The 27,235-nt window shown below is 42.2% G+C and overlaps 1 protein-coding gene across 10 annotated transcripts in view; it reads left to right on the forward strand.

Moving 5' to 3' along the window:
- LOC132389065 (centrosomal protein of 128 kDa) overlaps positions 1-27,235 on the forward strand; it is a 611,990-nt gene that overhangs the window by 220,444 nt on the left and 364,311 nt on the right. For all 10 annotated transcript variants that reach the window (XM_059961488.1, XM_059961481.1, XM_059961513.1 and 7 more), the window contains 2 exons: positions 8,602-9,603; positions 15,950-16,114. In XM_059961488.1, coding sequence (XP_059817471.1) covers positions 8,602-9,603; positions 15,950-16,114 — 1,167 coding nt within the window. The remainder of the gene's footprint in view (positions 1-8,601; positions 9,604-15,949; positions 16,115-27,235) is intronic.

Raw genomic sequence — 27,235 nt, forward strand, 5'->3', positions numbered from 1 at the left:
TCTACCTCCAAATGCAGCTGTTCATAGAAGATGTCCTTTTCTTCAATGTCACTGTCATTAGTTGGAGCACAGCACTGGATCACAATCATGTTCACTTGCTTCCCTTTCAGACTGACTCTCATCAGCCTACTGTTGATTGGTTTCCACTCCAGCAAGTACTTCTCAATGTCTTTCTTCAAAATGACAGCTGCACCATCATGATACTGACCACCATCCCTTCCTCAATATAAAACTGTTTCACTAGTTGCTGCCTTTAGTCTGCTGGACCCTGTCCATCTGCTTTCACTGACACCCAGTACATGTAGGGTGTAGCAACGCATTTCTGCAGTTATTTGTGCTAGCTTGCCAGTGTTGTATATGGTTCGAACATCCAGAAAGTAATTTTGTTCTTGACGTTGGCGGTGTACAGGGCTTACTTCGTTCCATTAGCTTCCTCTTGGTTTTCGCTACTGTTGGTCATGCAAATTTTGGGTGGAGACTTAGGAATACCTTTGCACACAGATGTAGGATTATTCATTGCTGTTTATGTAAAAACTTTTTTGTACTAGTCAGGGTTGTTAGCCTTGAGCTGAACCCCCATGTCTGGAGAACTGGTGGACCACTCTTAGTCGAGCCTCTACCCTTTGACCTGTTTGGCATGGGCGACCCTACCAAGAGTCAAAGCACAAGGCTGTGACTCCAGCCAACATATGCTTCAGGTCACTGGGGTACACATGTCTCGAAACCATATGGCAAGATTGAGGCCCATTTGTCTGTGTTTGGCCCATATTCCTCTAAACCAGGTATTTCCACCATTTTTCATGCCATGGACCAAAACCATTAAACAAGGGGTCTGTGGACCCCAAACTTGGAAACCCTGCTCTAAACCTTTTTTATCCATGGAACACGTTTGTACATAGAACATAGAACATGGAACAGTACAGCATAGTCTAGCCCTTTCTGTCCATGATGTTGTGCTGACCTTTTAACCTAGTCTAAGATTTGTCTAACCCTTCCCTCCTCTATAGCCCTCCATTTTTTTTTATTATCCATGTGCCTATCTAAGAATTTCCTAAATGTTCCTAATGTATCTAATGTACCTAATGTATCTGCCTCTACCCCTGGGAGGGCATTCCATGCACCCACTCTTTCTCTGAAGCATTTGTCTTCGTCATTTCCCCTAGACTTTCCACCAATCAGCTTAAAATAATGCCCCATTGATTTAGCTATTTCTAGCCTGGGAAAAGGTTTCTAGCTATGCACTCAATCTGTGTCTTTTGTCATCTTGTACACCTTAATCAAGTCACCTCTCATCCTCCTTTGCTCCAAAGAGAAAAGCCCTAGCTTGCTCAACCTATCTTCATAAGACATGCCCTTTAATCCAGACAGCATCCTGGTAAATCTCCTCTGCAGTCTCTCTAAAATGTCCCATCCTTTCTATAATGAGGCATTGAAACTGAACACAATATTCCAAGTATGGTCTAACTGGGGCTATCTTGTGGCTCTTGAATTCAATTCCCTAACTAATGAAGATCAACACAGCTCATGCCTTCTTAACCACTCTATCAACTTTACTATGTACTTGTCCTAGTTTTTAAATATTGTAAGTACGTGACAATAATACGTAAATCATGATCTTGTGTGCACATAATGATCTTAATAAGAAGATTGGCATAAAATATTTGCTCAACGTTGTCCATTTTCTGGGCAAACATCTTTCATGGTCCAATTATGTTGCTGTGTTTCTTGAGATAATACCTCAGTGGGCAACTGGTAAGCATTGGAACTAGACTCTTTTTCTTTGCATCCGAACAGATTCTTGCATTTTCTATCTGTGTGGGGTTGAGGAACAACAGGGCCTCTTTGGCTTCCTTGCTACAAGTTAATACCCACCCCACCCCCCCACCCAGGGAAACTGATTAGTTATCAACACGTGCAGATAATTAATATTCTGTCCCATGCAGAATTTAGCCTGTAATTCAACGAATAAGAGCAACAATTACTTTAGCTGATTATTCTCATTATCCTCTTAGAGGGTGCTATTAATTTGTCATTAAATACATTATTCTTGGCTACAACTAATATTAGGAAAAGGGAAATCAAATCACTCGACACATTTGATTTCTGCTGAGAGCCAAAATAAATATGAGCATGTGATGAGTAGTGATAAGTGGAAAAGACTCACCAGTCCATCCAGGCTTTCAGATGCTGTTGGTGCCTTCTGTATCGTACATTATGATTCAGATGCTAGAATAATTAAACAAATTTTCAAACATTTGGGGAAATGGTTTCAAAGTTGCAAGCAAAACTCATTGAGAATCAAGATCAAAGCATAATTTATTTCAGTGCTTTTTTGAAAAAATTACTCCTTCCTACAGTGCTGTGCAAAGGTCTAAAGCACATATACAGAGCTAGGTACCTAAGACTGTTGCACATTACTGTAGTAATTTTATGTATTGCACTGTGTTCTCGCATTAAAACAAAAAAAAATCCATGGCGTACATGAGTAATGATAAACTTGATTCTGATATGGGTCCCTGTTGTGTACTGGGATTCGGAAGGGGGCAATAGTATGTTTGCAGTATCAAAGTATATTTATTATCAAAGTACCTAAATGTCATTATATACAACCCTGAGATTCATTTTCTTGTAAGTATCCACAGTAAATCCAAGGCACACAATACAAACAGTGAAAGACTGTACCCAACAACAGGACAGACACCAACCAAAAGAGAACAAACTGCAAGTACAAAAGAGAAAAAAAAACCACATAAATAAATAAATAAATAAATAAGCAAAAATATTGGAAACATGAGATGAAGAGTCCTTGAATATGAGATCATAGGTTTTGAAGTTACCCCCCCCCCGGTTCAAGAGCCTGGTGGTTGAGGGATAATAACTGTTCTGAAACCTGGTGTGTGGGTCTTGAAGCTCCTGTGATTAAAGATTCAACTCAGTCAAATGGTGGTTAAAAGCTCTGGTTTTATTGTCCCTCAGAATCTAGGTTTAAGGTCCAGTCTGGGAATGGGAATGGGAAGTGGAAATAAAATGGGTCGTCACTGGGGGATCACACTTTTTCTGCTGGACAGAACATAGGTGCTCAGTGAAGCTGTCTCCCAATCTATGTTAGATCTCACCAACATGCAGGAGCACCACATCAGGAGCACCGGACACAGTATATGACAGACAGACAGACAGACAGACAGACATACTTTACTGATCCCAAGGGAAATTGGGTATCGTTACAGTTGCACCAACCGATAATAGAATAGAAATATAGCAAAATAAAACCAGAAATAATTAAATGATAATAAGTAAATTAAGCTGAGTGGGAATAAGTTCAGGACCAGCCTATTGGCTCAGAGTGTCTGACACTCCGAGGGAGGAGTTGTAAGGTTTGATGGCCACAGGCAGGAATGACTTCCTATGACGCTCAGTGTTACATCTCGGTGGAATGAGTCTCTGGCTGAATGTACTCCTGTGCCTAACCAGTACATTATGGAGTGGATGGGAGTCATTGTCCAAGATGGCATGCAACTTGGACAGCATCCTTTTTTCAGACACCACCGTCAGAGAGTCCAGTTCCACCCCCACAACATCACTGGCCTTACGAATGAGTTTGTTGATTCTGTTGGTGTCTGCTACCCTCAGCCTGCTGCCCCAACACACAACAGCAAACATGATATCACTGGCCACCACAGACTCATAGAATATCCTCAGCCAATAGATTCACAGATGAAGTACAGCCTCACTTGGAAGGACTGTTTGGGGCCCTGAATGGTAATGAGGGAGGAAGTGTAGGGGCAGATGCAGCACTTGTTCCGTTTGTCAGAGTAAATGCCAGGAGAGAGATCAGTGGGGAGGGATGAATGGCAAGGGAGTTGTATAGGGAGCAATCCTTGTGGAAAGTGGAAAGCAGAAAGCGGGGAGGTGGGGGGGAAGGTGTGCTTGGCGGTGGGATCCTGTAGGAGATGGCGGAAGTTCCGGAGAATTATGTGCTGGATTCGGAGGCTGGTGGGGTGGTAGGTGAGGACAAGAGGAACCCTATCACTGGTAGGGTTGTGGGAGGATGGGGGTAAAAGCAAACATGTGTGAAATGGAAGAGATGTGTTTGAGGACAGCATTGATGGAGGAGGAAGGGAAGCCACCTTCTTTAAAAAAGGAGAACACCTTCTTTGCTATGGAATGAAAAACGTCATCGTGAGAGCAGATGCAGTGGAGACGGAAGAACTGAGAGAATTGAGAACACTGTGTCTGGTGCTCCCGGTGAGACCTGGCATTGATTGGGAGACCACTTTGCTGAGCACCTATGCTCCATCTGCCAAAAAAATCGGGATATCCCAGTGGTCACCCATTCTAATTCCACTTAACATTCCCATTCCGATATGTCTATCCATGGCCTCCTCTACTGTTGCAATGAGGCCACACTCAGGTTTGAAGAACAATGCCTTACATTCTGTCTGGGTATCTTCCAAATTGTTGGCATGAACATCGATTTCTCAAACTTCCAGTAATGGCCCGCCCCCGCTTTCACCATTCCCCATTCCCTTTCCCCTCTCTCACCTTATCTTCTTGCCAGGCCATCGCCTCTCTCTGGTGCTCCTCCACCGCTTTTCTTTTTCTGTGGCCTTCTGTCTTCTCCTATTGGATTCCCCCTTCTCCAGCCTTATTTCTCTTTCACCTATCACTTTCCCAGCTCTTTACTTCACCCCTCCCCCTCCCATGATTTTCCCTTCCCTCCCCCCACCTTTTAGCTCTACTCATCCTTTTTTCTCCAGTCCTGCTGAAGGGTTTTGGCCTGAAACGTCGACTGTGCTGCCTGGCCTGCTGAGTTCCTCCTGCATTTTGTGTGTGCTGCTTGGATTTCTAGCATCTGCAGATTTTCTCCTGTTCACGAGCCAAAGGGAGCTTTATGACAATATAGTATAGTTGTAATTACTGAGACCAGATTTTTTTAAAAAAAAACCCTCAAATAGTTAATCTATGTGGTAGGGAGAAAGCAGTGTCTGACGTAGCAATATTTCAGTGGAGTAAAAGAAGTGGTATGAGAGAGGAGTTACCCAAAGGAAATTGGAAGGAGATGCTGGCAGGATGACAACAGAGCAGCAATGGCATGATTTTCTGGGAAAAATGAAGGTGTAGGATAGATGTATTGCAAAAATGAAGAAATACTCAAATGCAAAATAGTGCAACTGTGGCTGACAAGGGAAGTCAAAACTAATGTAAAACCAAAGAGGGTATACAAGTAAGCAAAAATTAATGGGAAGACAGAGGATTGGGAGGTTTTTAAAACCCTGCAGAGAGCAACCAAAAGAATCATTAGGAAAGAGATAAAATATGAAAGCAAGCTAGCAAACACTATCAAAGTGGATAGTAGAAGCTTTTTCAAGTATGTAAAAAAATAAAGAGAGGTGGAAGTGAATATAGGACCACTAGAAAATGAGGCCAGAGAAATAATAACGGGGTCCAAGGAGATGGCAGATGGCTTAAATGAGTATTTTGCATCAGTCTTCACTGTGGAAGCGCTAGCAGTGTGCCAGATTTTGAAGGGTGCCAGGGAAGAGAAGAGAGTGCATTTACTATTACAAGGGAGAAAGTGCTCAAAAAGCTGAAAGACCTAAGGGTACATTAGTCACCTGGACCAAATGAACTGCACCCTATGGTTCTGAAAGAGGTAGCGGTAAAGATCATGCAAGCATTAGGAATGATCTTTCAAAAAACCTTGGACTCTGGCATGGTGCCAGAGGACTGGAAAATTGCAAATGTCTCTCCGCTCTTTAAGAAAGGAGGAAAGCAGCAGAAAGGAAATTATAGACCAGTTAGCCTGACCTCAGTGGTTGGAGTTGTTAAAGATGAGGTTAAGGAGTACTTGGTGACACAGCACAAGATAAGACAATATCAACACAAAATGCTGGCAGAACTCAGCAGGCCAGACAGCATCTATGGGAGGAGGTAGTGACGACAATATCAGCATGGTTTCCTTAAGGGAAAATCTTGCTTGATGAACTCGTTGGAATTCTTTGAGGAGATTACAAGTAGGATAGACAAAGGAGATGTAGTGGTTGTTGTATATTTGGACTTTCAGATGGTCTTTGACAAGGTGCTACAAATGAGACTGCTTACCAAGTTAAGAGCCCATGGTATTACAGGAAAGTTACTAACATAGAGCATTGGCTGATTGGTAGCAGGCAGCGAGTGGGAATAAAAAGATCCTTTTCTGGTTGGCTGCCAGTGGCTAGTAGTGTTCTGCAAGGGTCAGTGTTGGGACCACTTCTTTTTATGCTGTATATCAATGTTTTAGATGATGGAATAGATGGCTTTGCTGCAAGTTTGCAGATGATATGATTGATAGAGGGGCAGGTAGTGTTGAGGAAACAGGTAGGATGCAGAAAGACTTGGACAGATTAGAAGAATGGACAAGAAAGTGGCAAATGAAATACAATGTTGGAAAATGCATGACCATGCACCTTGGTAGTAGAAGTTAATGTGCAGACTATTTTTGAAACAGGGAGAAAATCCAAAATTCTGAGATACAAATGGACTTGGGAGCCCTTGTGTAGAACACTCTGAAGGTTAACCTGCAGGTGGAGGCGGTGGTGAGGAAAGCAAATGCCATGTTAGCTTTCATTTCAATAGGTCTAGAATACAAGAGCAGGGATGTGTTGCCATAGCTTTATAAGGCACTGGTGAGGCCTTATGTGGGCTCCTTATCTAAAAAAAGATGTGCTGGCATTAGAGATGGTTCAGAGGAGGCTCACAAGGATGATTCTAGGAATGAAAGAGCAAGATGTGATGCTGAGGCACTGGTTAGGCCTCACCTTTAGTATTATGAACCGGTTTGGGGTCCTCATCTCAGAAAAGATATGCTGGCATTGGAGAGGGTTCAGAGAAGGTTCACAAGGATGATCCCTGAAATGCAAGGGTTAGTGTATGAGGAACGCCTGATAGCTCTGAATTTGCACTTGCTGGAATTTAGAACGATGAGGGGGCATCTCATTGAAACCTTTTGAATGTTTTAATCCTAGACAGAGTAGATGTGGAAAGGATGTTTCCCATGGTGGGGGAGCTAGGACAAGAGGGCACAGCCTCAGGATAGAGGAGCGTCCATTTAAAACAGAGATGCAGAGAGATTTCTTCAGCCAGAGAGTGGTGAATATGTGGAATTTATTACCACGGGCAGCTATGGAGGCCAGGTTGTTGGGTGTATGTAAGGCAGAGCTTGATAGGTTCTTGATTGGACATGGCATCAAAGGTTACGGAGAGAAGGCTGTGGGGTGGGGCTGGGGAGGGGAAAAAGGGATCGGCCATGATTGAATGGTGGAGCATACTCGATGGTCCAAATGGTCTAATTCTGCTATGTCTTACGATCCTATGGTGGTTGTAAATATTGCATTAATGGTGGGATTTGAATCCATAGGTTTGAATTGATGATCTCTGGTCCAGAACTCTGGCTGTTGGTCCTGTAACTTAACCACAGCACTGTTGTATCCCAGTCCTCAAGTAGGAATGCTTGACTCCTTGTTGGTGATCATTTTGTCAATGGAGCAAATCTCATGCTGTGGTTCAAATGTTATGCCGAAGATCAAACTGGACCATTGTCAAAAAGCGAAGGCACTGCTCATAAAGGAATGATTGTTTTCATTATAGTTGCTTTATTGCTTTTCACCTAGTAACTGATTTCATATTTTCTATTTAAGCAGAATTCCACTTTGGCATTCCAGATTCAAGATTGTTTGTCGTTCATCAGCACACAAGCTTAAAGGAGAACAAAAGGATAATACTGGCTCTTTCTGGCACCTTTCTGTTTTTAATGCCCTTGATAGGGGTAGGCTGGTGCTGGTGATGAGTTGAGCAGTTTTATCAACTCATTGTAGAGCCCGGGTAGTTACTTGCTAAAATGTGTTCCACTGGCTGGAGGACCAGATTTCCTCCAAGTGTGTCTACAGAGTGCAATGTCTTCACAGTTTTTAAATAGCATGTTGAGCTTCTTTAGGCTGATTTTGAAGTTAACTCTGAAGTGTTTCCTTTGCCCACCAGAGGCTAAAATGTGATTACTTGAGTCAAGTATGATGTTCTCCTAAGAGTTTGTCTATCAGTGGATCCTTGGGTGGCTGGAGAGGCCAATCCAGGATTCACATATTCTGGTGCAGTCTGGGCACAAGTGAGTGGTGGCAGTCGTAGCTGCTGCTTGTTCTCTGCAGCACGCTGGAGGTTGTTCTCATATAGTGCATTTCCCCCTTGAACAGATTTCTTCCAGGTGTATCCATTGAGTGCAATGGCTTCTTCATTTTTAGATATAATATTGAATTTCTTCAGGCTGATTTTGATGTCAACTTTGAAGCATTTCCTCTGCCCACTAGAGGCTCACTGATCTTCCTTCAACTGAGTGTAAAGGATCTGTTTGGGAAGACTGAGTTGGGCATTGCAAGTATATGACCTATCGTATTTGGATATGCTGTTTTTGTTGACTTCCTCCAACATGCTGGTGTTGGTGCATCTGTTCTTCTAGCTGCTCCTTAAAATATTTCATCAAGGACATTCAGATGCCTGATTGAGTAGTTACTATGAGTTGCTGCCAGCTGGAAGCAATATACTGATGACATTTTTTTGTTGTGTCCAAAGGTTCTCAGCTCAGACCTGGCGAAGAGAGAAAAACAGCAGCTGAGGATGTTGAACCAGCTTCAGGAAATCCAGAAATGTTATGAAGACTGCATGCAAGATCGTAAGTCTACAGCTTTGGAAATTGCAGACTTATCCCGCCAATTAAAAGAGTCTAATGAAGAAGCTGAAAGATTCAGGACTCAGTGGAAAGAGGTTGAGCTCCTTCGACAGGAAAGTGAAAAGAAGAGGGATGAATTGAAGGTAAAGGCTCAGGAGTCCATCAGACAGTGGAAAGTGAAATGCAAGAAATTGGAGCGTGATGTGGAGAGGCAGAAGGAGGCTGTCGATCAGTGGATGGAACAGCATAACCATGTGAGTAAAGAGAAAGACGCGCTGCAGGGGCAACACGATGCCTCCTTGCATCAGTTGGAGAGCCTCCGCAGGGAGCTCAATGATATCATCATGAAACGAGTGCAGCAGGAAGAGGACATCCGAAGGAAAGACGTGGAGCTTAATGAGCTGAAGTCGAGGCTGCTGCACCTGGATGGTGAGCTGCGGGATGCTAGGGAGTGTGTGCGCAAGCTGGGTGCCGACATGCATGAGGAGTGCATGCTGCACACTAAGGTCAAAGAGGAGAAGCAGCAGCTTGTGGAGGAACTGATGATGCTGAGGGATCAGCACGAGAGAGGCCAGGAGAAGCTCTCAGAAATGCAGCAAACAGTCACTGAGCTGAATACCATTCGATCTGAGCTCAGCGCTAAGCTGGCTCAAGAAGAGAGCTCCAAGAAGGAGATTAAGAAGAGACTCTCGGAATCCCAAGTGAAGCACACCCTGGCCCAAGAAGAGATTGATTCCCTCAGCAACCAGCTGAAGTTGGAGAAGGATGCTCACAAAAAGGAACTTGCGGATGTCAAATCAGAGATGCAGAGTCTAAGAATTAAGCATGAGAAGAAAATGCAGGAAGTACTTAAGCAAATTCAAGAAGAACGAGATAAACTAGAAAATACCATCAGTGCATTAAAGGTAAGGGCAATTAATGGTGACAGAAGAAAAGGAACAGCGTTAATATTTCAGGTTTGTTGTTCTTAAGTAGAATTTCTGGTTAAAGTATCCATATTGCCGTATGTATACTTTTAACAGTGGGAAGGATGGATGGAGAGAACAAAGAGACTGTTGTGTTAGGGTTGAGAACAAGGTGATTCAGATGATACAAGACTTAGAGCTCTTTAGTTCATAGACTACCCCTCCTCCAACTCTGGTTCTACTAATAAACCATTCCATGCTCACATTTTCTCCACCTCCATCACATCTGTTCAGGTGATGAGAATTTCCACGTTAGTACTTTCGAGATGTTTTCCTTTCTTCTTCACTAAAGTTGGCAGGGCTCTCAGCTGCATCTCTTATTTCCTGCATATTTTCTCTTGCCCTCTTTCCTCCCAGTTCGAACAACAATAGACACACATACAAGATGCTGGTGCATCTCAACAGGTCATACAGCATCTAAGGAGAGGAATGAATGGTTGATGTTTCAGGTCAAGACTGAAACATCTAGACTGAAAGATAGATGGTGACCCATTCCTCAATATTTCTCTGTCTACAATTGTTGCCTGCCTTTCCAGCATTATTTTAAGCCCTCTTGTTTCTGATTCCACCAGCTGCTGTCTCCTGCCTGTCACAATTATAGTCATAGCATACAATTGCACAGAAATAAGAGTCCATACTGACCTGATCTTCTGCCTAGTCCCACCTGTGCTTGGACTATATCCCTCCAACTCCTCCCATCTATGTACCTATCCAAACTTCTCTTTTTTTTATTAGTTTTTTTATACATTTTCTACATAACTACAAATTAAAAAAACCCCAGATCAAAATGAGGAACATTAATACAGTGCAAAATTAAGCATACAATAACAATATAATCAAACTTCTCTTAAATGTTGTAATTGAACCTGCATCTACCCCTTAAGCTGCCAGCTTGTAACACACTCACACCACCCTCTGAGTGAAGATGTTCTCCCTCAGGTCCCCTTAAATATTTAATCCTGTGGGCATGCTGTGTTAGCACAGGAATATTTGGTGACACTTGTGGGATCCCCCCAGCACACCCTTAGGCTGTTTTAGTCGTTAATGCAAATCATGTTTTTCGCTATATGTTTCGATGTACATGTGAGAAATAAATTAATCTGAATCTGAAAGTGAATCTGATCTGCATTCACCCTATCTATATCCCTCATAATTTTGTATAGTTCTAGCATGTTTGTTTTTCTTTAATACTCTCTCTAATTTCCATTATCAATCCTATAAAAATGTCCTGAAAAGCATTTAGTCACTCAGTATTGGTTCTCACTCTAATCACAGAAATCCCTTTTGGTCTCTCCATCCCCCCTCCCCTTCTCTGAATGTAAAACCATACTTGTTTCGTTACTTTTCAGTTGTGTGGGGTCATTGACTTGAAATGTTAACTCTTTTACTTCCTTCACAGAAGCTGCCTGACTTGCTGAAAATTGCCAGCATTTTGTGGCAATTTCCGATTTACAAAATCTGCAGTTGTTTGATTTTCAAGAGAATTTGTTTTTGTGGCACTGTTTCAGAATAATCAGATAAGTCCTTTGTTTGATCGAATTTTGGGGAAAAAAATCAAAGAAATCATTTTTCCTGTGTCCGCAAGATGCCTCAGAACAGTTTTTGGCTGATAAACCACAGCAGCAGGATTAGAGCATTCAGCCCCTCAGACTGGTTTTATCGAAGTGAAGACCTTGTGCCTAGCACAAACGGATTGCTGGAGGAACTTTGCAGGTTGAGCAGCATCTATAGAGGGAAAAGGAATTGCCAATGTACCTGATATGTCTTGCCTGTGCATCCAGCCTATCTTTTTCCACAACCTCTCTCAACTACAACGTGATCCCACCTCCCACTGCACCTTCCCCTCCTTACCTCTTTCCGCAGGGATCTCTGCCTATGTGACGTCCTGGTCTGCTCATCCCTCCCCACCCGACCTACTCCCACCAAAGTAACTCTCCCCTGTAACCACAAGAGGTGTAACATCTGCCCCTATGTCTCCTCCCTCACCACCATCCAGGGCATTAAACAATCCTTCCAAGTGAGGCTACCTTCACATGCATCTCCCCGAGCCTTATTTGTTGCATTTGATGCTCCTGGTTTTGTTTTTAAAATTTATTTAAAGATACAGCAGAGAAAAAGCCCTTCTGACCCATTGAGCCATACTGCCCAACAAACCACCTATTTAATCACAGGACAATTTACAATGACCGACTAACCTACTAGCTGTTACGCCTTTGGATTGTGGGAGGAAACCAGAGCACCAGAATGAAGCCCATGCATTCATGGAGAAGACGTACAAACTCCCTACAGATTGCACTGAAATTGAACTCCAAATGCCCAAACCCTGAGCTGCAATAGCGATGTAGCTTCTTCTATATCAGTAAGGCTGGGTGCTTCACCCTGTGCCTGCTCTGTCCGTTGTGGCTATCTGGATCTCCCAGATGCCAGCCATTTTAATTCCCCTCCCCATTCCCACACTGCATGTCTGTCCTTGGCTTCCTCTACTGTCAGGATGAGGTTATATGTCAACTAGAGGATTTTGCCTCAGTAGTCTATAATCCAATAGCTTGAACATTAGATTCTTCAACTTGCAGTAAATTGCACCCTGCCAGTCCTTTCTTCTCTCTCAGTCTGAACTTTTCAGCTCCCATCCTCCTCCTCTTCCCACTGGTTCCCCTCCCCAATTACTACCTTCTGCCTTCACCATCTCCTTCCCTTGCATCCATGCTCTGCACGAGGAAATCTGCAGATGCTGGAAATTCAAACAACAACACACACAAAATGCTGGTGGAACACAGCAGGCTAGGCAGCATCTATAGGGAGAAGCGCTGTCGACGTTTTGGGCCGAGACCCTTTGTCAGGATGAACCGAAAAGAAAAATAGTAAGAAATTGGAAAGTAGTGGGGGGAGGGAGAAATGCGAAATGATAGGAGAAGACCGGAGGGAGTGGGATGAAGCTAAGAGCTGGAAAGGTGAATGGCGAAAGTGATACAGAGCTGGAGAAGGGAAAGGATCATGGGACGGGAGGCCTCAGGAGAAAGAAAGGGCCTCAGACAGTCCTTCCAGGTGAGGCGACACTTCACCTGTGAGTCAGCTGGTGTGGTATACTGCGTCCGGTGCTCCCAGTGTGGCCTTTTATGTATTGGTGAGACCCGACGCAGACTGGGAGACTGTTTCGCTGCACACCTATGCTCGGTCTGCCAGAGAAAGCAGGATCTCCCAATGGCCACACATTTTAATTCCACGTCCCATTCCCATTCTGATATGTCTATCCATGGCCTCCTCTACTGTCAAAATGAATCCAAACTCAGGTTGGAGGAACAACACCTTATATACCAGCTGGTAGCTTCCAACCTGATGGCATGAACATTGACTTCTCTAACTTCCGTTAATGCCCCCCCTCCCCTTCTTACCCCATCCCTGACATATTTAGTTGTTTGCCTGTTCTCCATCTCCCTCTGGTGTTCCCCCCCTCCTTTCTTTCTCCGGAGGCCTCCCGTCCCATGATCCTTTCCCTTCTCCAGCTCTGTATCACTTTCGCCAATCACCTTTCCAGCTCTTAGCTTCATCCCACCCTCTCTGGTCTTCTCCTATCATTTCGCATTTCCCCCTCCCCCCAACTACTTTCAAATCTCTTACTATCTTTCCTTTCGGTTAGTCCTGACGAAGGGTCTCGGCCCGAAATGTCGACAGCGCTTCTCCCTATAGATGCTGCCTATCCATGCTCTGCCTTCCTTTGTGATAAGTTTCCAGCCCCTTATCACTTCCAGCTATCACACTTCTGTTATTCTCACTCTCTCCTCCCCCCATCTGCCTATCACCCTTTCTCTCGGCTGGGTTCATCCATCATCTGGCAACTCTTGCTTCACCCCACCCACTCATCGCTTTATTCTGGTTATCACCCTTCTAACTTTCAGCCCAGATGAAGGGTCTTGACCTGAAATACTGACTGTCCATTTCTCTCCATAGCTGCTGCCGTACTTGCTGAGTTCCCTCAGCTTTTTGTGTGGAGTTCCTTTAGCAAAATGTTTTTTGCTCCATATTTGAGCATCTGCTGTCTGTTGTATCTCCACTTTGTCCTCAATTCAACAAGAAACTGCCAAGCTTTCAATTAGTTATTTTATTGAGGTATAGGGTGGAACAGTCTCTTCTGGTCCTTTGAGCCATGCCATCCAGCAATTCCCAGTTTAACACTCGTCTAATCATGGGACAATTTACAATAACCAATTAACCTACCAATGGGTAAGTCTTTGGACTGTGGGAGGAAACTGAAGCACCCAGAGGAAACCCACACGGTCATGGGGAGAACATACAAACTCCTTATAGACAGCAGCGGGAATTGAACCCGGTTTGCTGGAACTGCAAAGTGTTGTGCTAATCATTATGCCACTGTGCCGCCCCAATTAATAACTGATTACTAAACAGAGACTTAAAACTTGTGTTGACCATTGTAATATAACAAAAAATGCTGGAAATAAAGCAAAATAAAGGAGTATATATGCTCTCCCCATGATCATGTGGGTTTCCCCCAGGTGCTGCAGTTTCCTCCTACATTCCAAAGACTGTGTGGGTTTATATCATGAGTTGTGGATAAGCTATGTTGGCGCCAGAAGCACGGTGACACTTACAAACTGCACAGCACAATCTTCATTGATTTGATAAACGCATTTCACTGTATGTTTCGATTAAATGTGACAATTAAAGCTAATCTTTAATAAATGCCAACCAGTTTGTGTGTATGACAGCTGGAACTCGTTATGGGAGAAACAATAAAGGTTTTAGTGATACTGAGACACAAGAGAATGAAGATGCTATAATCTGGAGCATAAAAAGGAAAATGCTGGAGGAATTCAGTGGCTCAGGCAGCATCTGTGGAGACAAGGGACAGTTGATGTTTTAAGCCCTGTGTCAGCAAGTTTCTTGCAAAATTATTTTTCCATTCTTTAGGATGAAACCAAAGAAACCCACTTAAAACTGATAATTGGTTTATTATTGTCACATGTACCAAGGTATAGTGAAAATCTTAGTCTTGCTTGCCCATCATTTCATCATATCAGTACATGGTGGTAATACAAGGGAAAAGCAATAATAGACTGTAGAATATAGTGTTAAAGTTACAGAAGAAGTACAGTGTTGTTAGACAGTAAGGCACAAGGGCCACGATGAGGCACCTCCACCCATTAACTCACCCCATCACTTTTCATTTCCTGTCAGTCACCTGAAGTACAGATACTCCCGTGCCTAGTGTTACTTTATGTACATGTAATCAGTCTAGCTATATAAGCTAACCTTATGTTTTTATATTTATTGTATTTCTTTACTGTGTTCTTTATGCTTATTGTGCTTATGATGCATTGTGTCAGAGTGACAATCACTTCATTCTCCTTTATACTTGTGTGCTGAAGAATGACAATAAATAAACTTGAATCTTGAAATGTGAGGTCAAGAGTCCCTCTTATCGTATAGACTTCCAACTTAGTTTAGAGCTTGAAGACAGTCTGACTTCTAATGAAAAATATTTCAACCCATATCATATTGTAGCTACACACGTATTAGACGCCCTCTTGTTTTCTCCTGGACATTGAGGAAGTGGAGATAGGCCAATCACTTTCCACTGATAAACCTGATCTCAAGTTGAAATGATATCTCATGTTGCCTCAAACAGTAAAATAAAGTTTATTTAATACAAAGGTGTAACCTATTTCCCATATTATAATTTTAATAATAAAACTACATGCTCCATTGTGAGATTCATTGGTTGACACTTTCTGTAATATGACTGAGACAATGACTGATAGGTTCCATTTTCCTTTCTCATTAGTATAAATTGGACTTTCTTCTGCATAAATTAAAAATTGAATACTAATCCAAAACTACACACACAAAATTACTGGAGCAACTCAGCAGGCCAGGCAGCATCTATAGAAAAGAGAGCAGTTGACGTTTCAGGCTGAGACCCTTTACAGTCCTGTTGAAGGGTCTTGGCCCAAAACATTAATTATACTCTTTTCCACAGATTTTCTCTTGTTTGTGTCTTATCCAAAACTAGTTATTCAATATTTATTGAAAACAGAATCACAATTGTAATTTGAGAATTTCAGCAGCCACGTTGCATTTGAAATATATTTGTTGGCGTCTTTTTCCCTTAATTTACTTTTTTACATATTCACTTAAAGAAAAGCATATTTTGTAAGTGTGTTATTTCAATTTATCAAGGCTTGCAGAATTGTGTGATTATGTGGAGTTAAGTTGAAGTGTATGCCTTTGGAACTGTTAATCATCCAACTTGCCTTTTTCTGCTTCTTAGGCTGAACAAGCTGAAGAGAGAAACTTTGCAAAAGCGCAGCGGCGCCAAGTGGAAAAGATGAAAACAGAATGCAATAAACTCGCAGAAGAGCTCATTCAGGGCGAGGCAGAAAACACCAAACTGAGGAGGAAATACCTCGCACTGAAGCAAGAACTGGAAGCAAAGGTAAGAATTTCTTGAGGGAGAGAATCTGACTGAAATGTGACTGATGTAGCCACAGAAATGACAGTTCGATAAAGAAAAAAAACTATTGTTCATATTTGTGAACCAGCCCCATAACTTTTTGTCACAAATCAATGTAATCAGTATAGTGCTGGTGATGCATGTTATCAGTCAGCACACATCTTCTCATTGTCATCGTGCTTCTCAGTATCATGCACTCTGTGTCTTCACCTTCCAGCAGGATTTAGTGTAGCAATTATTTACCAGAAAGTCACAGCACAGAAAGAGCCTACATAGATGAGCATGTCCATGCAAGCTTGTTCACTAAAAGTATTTTCATCTGATTTCCTTGCCCTTTGCCCTTGTATGTTAATATTATTTCTTACTTGGTTCCTACCTGGTACCTAGTAGGTGGGCAGCACTGTAGTGTAGCGGTTAACGTAATTCTTTACAGTGCAAGTAATTAAGGTTCAGTTCCTGCTATTTTCTTTAAGGAGTTTGTATGGTCCCTCTGTGACTGTGTGGGTTTCCTCTGGGTGCTCTGCTTTCCTCCCACATTCCAAAGGTGTATTGATTAGTAAGGGTTAGTAAGTTGTGGGCATCCTATGTTAGTGCCGAAAACATGGCGGCACTTGTGGACTTCTCTCAGCACATCCTTGGACTGTGTTGGCCATTGCTGCAAGCAGTGTATTTCAGAGTATCTTTTGATGTAGATGTGACAAATAAAGCTAATCTTTAATATTTCCCATTGTTTAATTCCTTGCTGGTCACCTTTAGTGAGCAACCTAGTAACATAACTGTCCAACAGGGTACAGTTGACGTATCAGGCTGAAGTCCTTTGGGAGGACTATAGAAAAAAAAGCTGAGGAGTAGGCTTAAAAGATAGGGGGAGGGCAGGGAGAAACACAAGGTGATGGGTGGTAAGCATGTGGTCAAAGAGTTGGAGAGCAGCAGGGAATACAGTGAGAGCGGGTTTCACTGACTCCTGTTGAAGGGAAGATATAAACTTCTTCAGGGTGGGAATCCCTGGAAACCCCTGGGTTTTCTCCAGGTGCTCCGGTTTCCTCCCTCAGTCCAAAGACGTACCATATAGGCTCATTTATCATTGTAAATTGTCCTGTGATTAGGTTAGGGTTAATCATGGTTGATGGATTTTAGGGTGGGGTGGCATGGCTGGAAGGGCGTACTCAACGCTGCATTGCTAAATAAAATAAAATAAATCAAACAATTGGGCCCATGGACCATTCATAAATCTGATAGCAGAGAGGAAATAGCAGTTCCTAAAATGTTGAGTGTGTGTCTTCAGGCTCCTGTACCTCCTCCCTGATGGTAGTAATGGAAAGAAGACATGTCCTGAGTGGTGAAGATCCTTAGTGATGGATGCTACCTTCTTGAGAATGCACCTTTTTGAAGATATCCTTGATGGTTGGGAAAGTTACACTCATGCATGACCTTACAGTGATATCCAGTTTGCTATATATACAAACAACAGAATCTTGGTCCCACCAAACTGCACCTTTTATATTATGAGTATACACTCAATGGCCACATTTTTAGGTCCCTCCTCAACTTAATGAAGTGGCCACTGAGTGTTTATTGTTGTTCTGCTGCTGTAGCCCATACACTTCAAGATTCGACATGTTGTGCATTCAAAGATGCCCTTCTTCACACCACTGTTGTAATGTGAGTTACTGTAACCTTCCTGTCAATTTGAATCAGTTCAGCCATTCTTCTCTGACAAGGCATTTTTGCTCATAGAACTGCCATTAACTCGATGATTTTTTGTTTTTCCACACCATTCTCTGTAAATCCGAGAGTCTGTTGTGCGTGAACATCTCAACATATCAGCAGTTTCTGAGATACTTAAACCACCCAACAATCATTCCACAGTCAAAGTCACTTAAATGGCATTTCTACCTCATTCTGATGTTTGGTCTGAACAACAACTGAACCTCTTGACCATGTCTGCATGCTTTTATGTATTGAGTTGCTGCCATGGTTGGCCAATTAGATATTTGCATTAATGATCAGGTATACCAAATAAAGTTGGCTCTGAGTGTTCAGATAACTCTGCTTCCCTGCCCCACTGAAATTCCACTATGATCAAGCCACAGCTAGAGTTGTTGTTTGACAATTCAATAAGCGACGCCTCAAGAGGGTGGCATCCATCTCTAAGGACCTTCACTTTCCAGGACATGCCGCTGCTCATTGCTAACATCGGAGAAAAGATGCAAGAACCTGAAGGTGATTTACGAACAGCTTCTTACCCTCTTACATCGGTTTTCTGAACAGTTTATGACGTGTTCTGGTTTCTAGTTCTAGTTCTGGTCACTTTTTTGTTGTTGCTACTTTTGGGTGGATACTGTTGTATCCTGCCTAGATACTTTGATAATAAATGTGCTTTGAATCCTGAATCTTTGACTGTAAACTTATGAACACTATCTCTCTATTTACTCTCTTTTTGCACTACTTGTTTATTTTGTATATATTTCTTACTATAATTTATAGTAATTTTCTATGTATTGCACTGTACTGTTGTTGCAAAACAATAAATTTCATGACATATATTTCACGACCTGATTCTGATTAAGATGGGCAATTGAACCTAGGCCTGAAAAGAGCCTGATTTCCATTGGCCCTGTCCTTTATCTTGGAGTGCTGAGGAAACGTGCTGAAGGCAAATAATGTGCATTTTTGTCTTCGCTGAGTGATCATTTGGACTACCTCACTTGAAAATAATCAAGGACATTCACTGAGCGAAGGTTGGCTAAGGTACTAAGAACAAGATTCACATTGCATTTGGAATTCTGCAGAGTGGAGGATATTGTTAGCATGTGGATATTGGGTACATTCTGCTCGTATTTTCTGATAGATTACAGAGCAAAACTTAATATATATATCACCAACATTTCTTTAGTCAGTGACTAAATGACTACTGCTTTCATAATGCACGAGCTTCATTAACTTTTGAGGAGCAGCATGCAACACAATAAATAATGAGTAATTATATTTTTTTCTGGAACCTTGGCTATCTATGGCACAAGACAAGTGAATTTTTTTGCTGACTCTCAATAATGCTGCTCTTATAATGAGTTTCTATACAATTATACAAAAAATGTATTGTTAAACATTTATTAGATCTATTTTTTTAATTGTACGATCTTCAAGTAGTATAGTCGTTGATACAGATTTGTGAAATCTTGTGAAACCTGGCTCATTATTAGTATGGTAGCATATATGAAGGGGAATAAAGAGTCAACATTTTGGGCTAAGACCCTTCTTTGCTTATTTAAGTTCTCTAGATTTCCAGCATCTGCAATTCATCATTGGTAACTTCATAGGCTTGGGTAACTTCTTTCACATACTGTATGTACTTCTGTAAATTTATAGCCAGCTAGCTGAGAAGTAATCTTAATATGGATAATTAATTAACTATAAGAAGTAATGGTGGGGCTTGACACTACACCTTTCTAGGTGCTTAATTCACAACAAGATGATGTTTAGTTTTCACTTGGCTTGGTGAAATGGGGCTGTGTGCTGGGAAGGAATGGATAAACCCTACAGATGTGATTAACGTGCAAAATTTGCAGCATATAATCAAGCTGTCATGTTACTGTTGGTCATTTATAAGCACAGAAGATAGTTCAAAGATTTATTATCAAAGTATGCACAGTATATGTGGTCATATACTACCTAAGATTTATTTTTGTGGGCATTCCCAGTAGATTCAAAGCAATCCAATAGAAGCAATCATAAACTATACACAACAAAGGATAAGTGTGTAAATAATAAACACTTTTGAGAACATGAGTTGTAGAGTTCTGATAATGGATGCAGTGATTGTAGGATCAATTCAGTGTTGGAAGTGAGTGAAGTTATTCTCGCTGGTTCAGGAGTTTGTTTCAGGAGCTATGTTCATGATGGTTGAATGGTAATAACTGTTCCTGGACCTAATGGTGTGAGTCCTAAGGCTCCTGTACCTCCTGTACCTCTTTTCTGATGACAGCAGTGAGAAGAGAGCATGGCATGTGGGAGTCTTAGAAGAGAGAATGGCCTGGATGATAGGGTCCATATGCACCATTTCATTGAATAAAGCTCAAGTCTTCATACTTGCTAGAATAAATGAATCCTGAGACAATTGTAATTTTGTTCACATCCATTGTGGAGGTGTTGACATTTGAAGGCAGCACTGAGTATTCTCTACAATATTTTTCAATGGCTTTTCATTACAGCTTTGTTGAGTGTTGACAGTTTAACAGAGCGTGTGTAGATTAGTGTGTTAAAATAGCTTCATGTTTGACTGTTGCTTTAATTTGAGGGATGGCTTGAAGTGGCTGGCCTTTTTATGTGATTCACTTGTACAGAGAAATAGATATCTGGCAGTGATTACGTGGCAATGATTTCACTGAGTGGTTTCAGATCAAATACCCAGTGCCATCAAACAACTGTTTGAAATACAAGATGAAACTAGCATCTTGAAATTACTGGCGTACTCATTATTTTCATCATATATTTGCACTTGGCAGCATCTGCCTCTTTCTGGTTTATCTTGTTTTAGGGTTGTGCCGACAGTTCTTTCAGGAGATGCTGGCTCGAGTACATCATGTAATTAATATGTGATAATGTCCACACTGGAGGAATAATGACTGTGATATAACCACTGAAGCTCTACCAAATGTTATAAAGTTGATTGCTGAAAAGCAACATAATGGATGCCAGGCACCATTTGTTATTCTTGGAATAAAATTGGGAATTAGCAATTGGGTTCTATCCTGCTAAATCATCCCCAAATGATACTTCTTCACTGCTTAAGTGGAAAAGTTTTGCCAGCAAGTCCATGTAATTTCTGATTTGTTACTTAAGCTTATCTTCACTTACCTTTCATTACAAGTTAAATATTCTGCCGCTGGAATCACATGATGAACCCATGATGGGTTTGCCAGGTTGCATTCAGAGTTTCCATCTTCATCACGCTGGGCCCAGGTGCAGCCAGTGTATAGTTCTTCGGTCATTAATGTTTCCCAAGCACAGATTTCAGTACAATTATGGCAAGTGTTACGTCCGTAGCCCCCTCCTTTGTGAGAATCGCCAGATCACTGTTGGGTTGAGTCGAAAGGGGGGCCCAAGACATGAGAGGGAGACGTGCAGGATGTCACGTTTCTCTCCCCCCCCCCCCCCCATAGCGATGTAAAGCTACGGGACATGGCCATTGTCTCTTGGAGACAGATTTGTGGATTGAGATGCTCTGCTATGTGAATGCCCTCGGGCAAAGTGGGCTGGTTGAGGGAGAGATTGCATCACCCCCAACCTGATTGACATCTATGACCCTGCGAGTCAGAATAAAAGAGGGGCTGTAGGAACAACCCCTCAGACGCACCAGAAGAAACGTTAAGCGACCACGTACCAGCAGACGGTCATCGGAAACCAAACCACATGCGTTCAATTCCGTGGCTGAAACCACGGAAAACGGCTTTTTAGCTAACTACGGGGAAACCCGCTCCCCTGACTCAACGGATTGACATCATAAAAGACTTAGGCAAGTTTAAACGCCTCCCTCTCTTAAACCCAAAACGCTGCAGCCTGAACGAGCTAATGACTTTTATATTTCCATTGGACAATACATTATCCCCTAGACAACGATAGAGTTACGTTTTATTGGTTATGATCATACCTGCGCTTTAGATGTAGTATTGACGATGTATATTATCTGTATGTTTGCATTAATCTTAATTTTGTGCCCCTTTATCAATAAATACTTAAAAAAAATAGTACCATCAGACTTCAACGGACCTCTCTATCTTTGCTGGTAAGTGATCCAGTTACGGGAATTCGTAACACAAGTTAGAGCCAGTTCAAAAGTGCATGAATTGAGCAAATCAAATTGATAAATTCCTTACTTCATTCTTTCTTTCCTTCCTTCCTTCCTTCCTTCCTTCCTTCCTTCCTTCCTTCCTTCCTTCTTTCCTTCCTTCCTTCCTTCCTTCCTTCCTTCCTTCCTTCCTTCCTTCCTTCCTTCCTTCCTTCCTTCCTTCCTCCCTTTCCTCCCTCCCTCTATCCCTCATCATCCATCTATCTATCTATTAGTAATAGGCCCTTATAGCTGAACAAACCTGTGCCACCCATCTGTTAAATTAACCTATTAATCTGTACATCTCTGGAATGTAAAGATTTTCCTAAGAGGTTAGAATACCCAGCCGAGGAACAGGCCATTCAGCCCACATACTTTATGTTGATGTCTGAGAACCAAACAAATTTTCACTTATTTCTCTTCCTCTCATTCTTCCAGCATATCCCCTTTATTCCAATTACCTTCATTTTAGACCATAAGACTGTAAGATATAGGAACAAAAGTAGGCCATTTGACCCATCAAGTCTGCTCTGCCATTTCATCATGGCTGATCCATTTTTTCTCTCGGCCCCAATCTCCTGCCTTTTTCCTGTATCCCCTCATGCCTTGACCAAGGATCTATCAACTGCCTTAAATATATATAAAGACTTGGCCTCCACAGCTGTCTGTAGCAATGAATTCCACAGATTCATGACTCTCTGGCTAACGAAATTCCACCTCATCTCCATTCTAAAAGGACACCCCTTCTATTCTGAGGCTGTGTCCTCTGGTTCTAGCCTCTCTCACCATAGGAATCATCCTCTCCACATCCATTCTTATCAAAATCTTTCACATTTCGATAGTTTTCAATGAGGTCAACCCCCCCATTCTTCAGAATTCTAGTGAATGTAGGCCCAAATCCTTGAAACGCTCTTTATATGACAAGCTGTTCAATCCTGGAATTAAGTTTTGTGAACCTCCTTTGAACCCCATCCAGTGTCAGCACATTCTTTCTAAGATAAGGGACCCAAAACTGCTCACAATGCACTGTTACGTACCCGTAACTGGGTCACTTACCAGCAAAGATAGAGAGGTCCGTTGAAGTCTGATGGTACTATTTTTAAAGGTATTTATTGATGAAAATACACAACAATAATATCAATGCAAACATACATATAATATACGTCATCAACACTAAATTTAAAAGCGCGGGTATAATAATAATCAATAAGAAATAGCTCTATCGTTGTCTAGGGGATAATGTATTGTCTGATGGAAATATAAAAGTCACTTTAGTTCATTCAAGCTGCAGCTTTTGGTTGGAGAGAGAGATGGATTAAAACTTGCCCATTCCTTTAATGATGTTGATCCTTCGAGAGTCGTTGGGGCTGATTTCTCCTTTAGCTAAGCCACCTTCCGTGGTAGGGCCTCAATCCCGGGGCAAAGGGAAAGGACACACGTGGGCCTTCCACCGGCTATCGCTATTAAACGCCGTCACTGAACTTCTAGCGTTTCTCCTGGTGCTTGTGTCAAGGGCTGTTCCCCAGACCCTCTTTTATTCTTACTCACAGGGTCTCAGATGTCACTCAGGGTGGAATGATGCCATCCCCCAACCAGCCCACGTTGCCTGAGGGCTTCCATGAAGTACAGTATTCAATACACAATTCCGTCTCCAAGAGACAATGACCTGTTCCGTGGCTTTGTATCGCTGGGGCCAGGACATTCCAAACGTCTCTCTCTCATTTCCTGGGTCTCCTGACCTGACTTAACAGCGATCTTGCGATTCTCAAAAAGGAGGGGGGCGGGCACAGGCGTAACAGCACTAAGTAGGGTCTCACCAGTGTTTTATAAAGCCTCAACATTACATCCTTGCTTTTATGTTCTAGTCTTATTGAAATGAATGCTAATATCACATTTGCCTTCCTCACCACAGACTCAATCTGTAAAGTAATCTTTAAGAAATTTGCACAAGGACTCCAAGTCCCTTTGTGTCTCAGATTTTTGAATTTTCTCTCCATTTAGAAAATAGTCTACTCTTTTATTTCTTCTACCAAAATGTTTTACCATACTCTTCCCGATGCTCTTCCATCTGCCACTACTTTGCCCGTTCTCCTCATCTGTCAAAGTCCTTCTGTAGCCTCTCTAATTCTGAAAACTACCTGACCCTTCACTTATATTCATATCATCCGCAAACTCTTCAACAAAGCCATCAGTTCCATCATCAAAATCATTGTCATATAATGTAAAAATAAGCGGTCCCTCCACAGATTCCTGTGGAACACCACCAGTCACAACCAGAAAAGCCTCCCTTTATTTCCACCTTTCACTTCCTGCCAATCAGCCCAAGCTACAATCTTTCCTATAATACCATAGGCTCAGAGCTTGTTAAGCAGCCTCATGTGAGGCAAGTTGTCAAATGCATTCGGAAAATAACTGATTCTTCTTTGCTTTTTTCTGCTTGTTACTTCTTCAAAGAATTCCAACAGATTCGTCAGCCAAAATTTTCCCTTGAGGAAACCATGCTGACTATGGCCTATTTTGTCGTGTGCCTCGTGTACCCCGAAACCACATTTTTAACAATTGATTGCAACATCTTCACGATCACTGTGGTCAGACTAACTGGCTTATAATTTCCTTTTTGTCTACCTCTCTCCCTTCTTGAAGAGTGGGGTGATATTTGCAATTTTCCAGTCATCTTAGACTCAAGAGATTCTGTGTATGTTGGAAATCTTGAACAACACACAGAAAATGCTGGAGGGTCTCTGCGGGTCAGGTAGTATCTATGGAGGGGAATAAATAGTTGGCGTTTTGAGCTGAGACCTTTCATGTGGACTGGAAAGGAAAGGAAAGCCAGCAAAAAAGGTGGGGGGAAGGGAAGAAGTACAAGCTGGCAGGTAGATCAAATGAGTGGTTGGGGGTTGGGGGATGGATCATGAAGGAAGAAGTCTGGAAGGAGGGGAGCCATGGAAGGAAAGGAAGGAAGGAAGGAGGGAAACCAGAGGGAAGAGGAAGAATTAGAGGGTAACCAGAATAGGGAATGGGAAAAAGAGAGAAGGGGAAGAGGGGAGTAATTACCAACAATTGGAGAAATCAATGCTTGTGCTGTCAGGTTGGAGGTTATGCTGATGCAATATGAGGTGTTGCTCCTCCAACCTCAGTTATCTAGTTCCCTCAGTAAGTTAAAATCTATTAGCAGTTTAGTTGATCCATGTAATGATGAAGAAACTATTTCTTCATCTACTCCATTACTTTTGCTGCAGCTATGAGGTAGAAAGCTGAGAGGAGACATGGAGTCATACAAAACTCCAGCGCAGAAACAGGTCCTTCAGCCCATCTAGTTCATGGTCAACCATTTAAACTTCCTAGTCACATTGACCTACACCTTGACCATTGCTCTCCATACTCCTCCCATCCATGTACTAATAGCGGGAAGATGTAACAGGCTAAAGAAGAAGGAATCTGATAAGGAGGGGTCAGTAGACCATGGAAGAAAGGGAAGGGGAAAGGGAACCAGAGGGAGGTGATGGACACTTTAGGAGAAGAAAAGGGATGAGAGGGTTCCGAGAATAAGGATTGGATCCCTTCTTCTTCAGCCCCGTACATCTTCCACCTGCCATCTCCCAGCTTCTCACATCATCCCTTCTTCTCTACCCATTCATCTTCCCCCTCACCTATCACCTGCCAGCTTTTACTCCTTGCACCTCCGTGTTCCCCCTTCTTATTCTTGCTTCAGTTCCCCTTCCTTTCTATAAGACCATAAGACATAGTAGAATTAGGCTGTTAGGTTAAATGAGTCAGTTAAGCAATTCGATCATGGTGATTTAGTTTCCTTCTCAACCCCATTCTCCTGCCTTTTCTCCATAATTTTTGATGCCCTTACTAATTAAGTACCAATCAGCCTCTACTTTAAATATACCCAATGACTTGGCCTCCACTGCCAACTGTGGCAATGAATTCTACAGATTTGCCACTCTCTGTCTAAATGAATTCCTCCACAACTCTGTTCTGAAGGGATATCCTTCAAAACTGAGACTGTGCCTCTGGTCCTGGACTCTCCCACTATTGGAAACAACCTCTGCATATCCACTTTATCTAGGCCTTTCAATATTCAGTACAAATCAATAAGACATACGTCCACTCTCATTCTTCTAAACTCAAGTGAGTACAGGACCAGAACTATCAAATGAGTTCCTCCAGCATTTTGTGTATGTTGTTTGGATTTCCAGCATCTGCAGATTTTCTCTTGTTTATCAAATGTTTTTAATATGTTAACCTTTCATTTTTGGGATCACTCTCTTAAACTTCCTTTGGGCCTTCTTCAATGCCAGCACAAACTTTCAAAGATATGAGGTCCAGAACTGCTCACAATGCTCCAAATGTTGTTTGATCAATGTCTTATAAAACCTCAGCATTATAACCTTGCTGTTATATTCTAACCCTATCAAAATGATATTTGCATTTGCCTTCCTTACTACTGACTTATCCTGCAAGTTTGCCTTTAGGGAAATCCGTATTTGTTCCCATTCCATCTCCGATTACTGAATTAGTTCCCTGTTTAGAAAATAGTCTATGCCTTTATTCTTTTACGAAGGTGAAGCAACTCTGAGGGGCCAAAGGGTACAAAGTCGCCCCCTCCTTTTTGAGAATCGCAAGATCGCTATTATTTCGGGTCTGGGACCCAGGAAATGAGAGAGAGACATCCAGAATACACAAGGTTTGGAATGTGTCCTGACATCAGCGGAACGGAACCACTGATAACGGCCATTGTCTCTTGGAGACGGAATTGTGTATTGAGTACTGTACTATTCATTGAAACCCCTCAGAGTGGTCTGGTTGAGGGATTGCATCATCCCAACCTGATTGACATCTGAGATCCTGTGAGTAAGGATAAAAGAGGGGTCTGGGGAACAACCCCTTTAGATGCACCAGAAATGCTAGAGATCCAGGGACAGTGTTTTATAGCAAAAGCCGGTGGGGGCTCGTGTGCGTCCTCCCTTGCCTGGGTGGCGAGCTCACCATGGAAGAACGGTTTAGCTAAAGGAAAGGTCACACTTGAACGGCCACACCAACGAGACACCGACGGATCGAAACCAAAAAGGAAGGTTGGAAAAACCCGTAGTGGTAACTGTTCCCATTCTATTCTTATTTCTCTCTCTCTCCAACAATTACTACACAGCGAAAACCCAAAAGACGGCAGCTTGTGGAACTGCAGTGAACTTTATATTTCCATCGGACAAAGCATTATCTCCTAGGCAACGACAGAGCTTATTTCTTATTGATTATTATTATACCCGCAC

The sequence above is a fragment of the Hypanus sabinus genome, chromosome 2 (genome assembly GCF_030144855.1).
Source record: "Hypanus sabinus isolate sHypSab1 chromosome 2, sHypSab1.hap1, whole genome shotgun sequence".
Classification (NCBI taxonomy): Eukaryota; Metazoa; Chordata; class Chondrichthyes; order Myliobatiformes; family Dasyatidae; genus Hypanus; species Hypanus sabinus.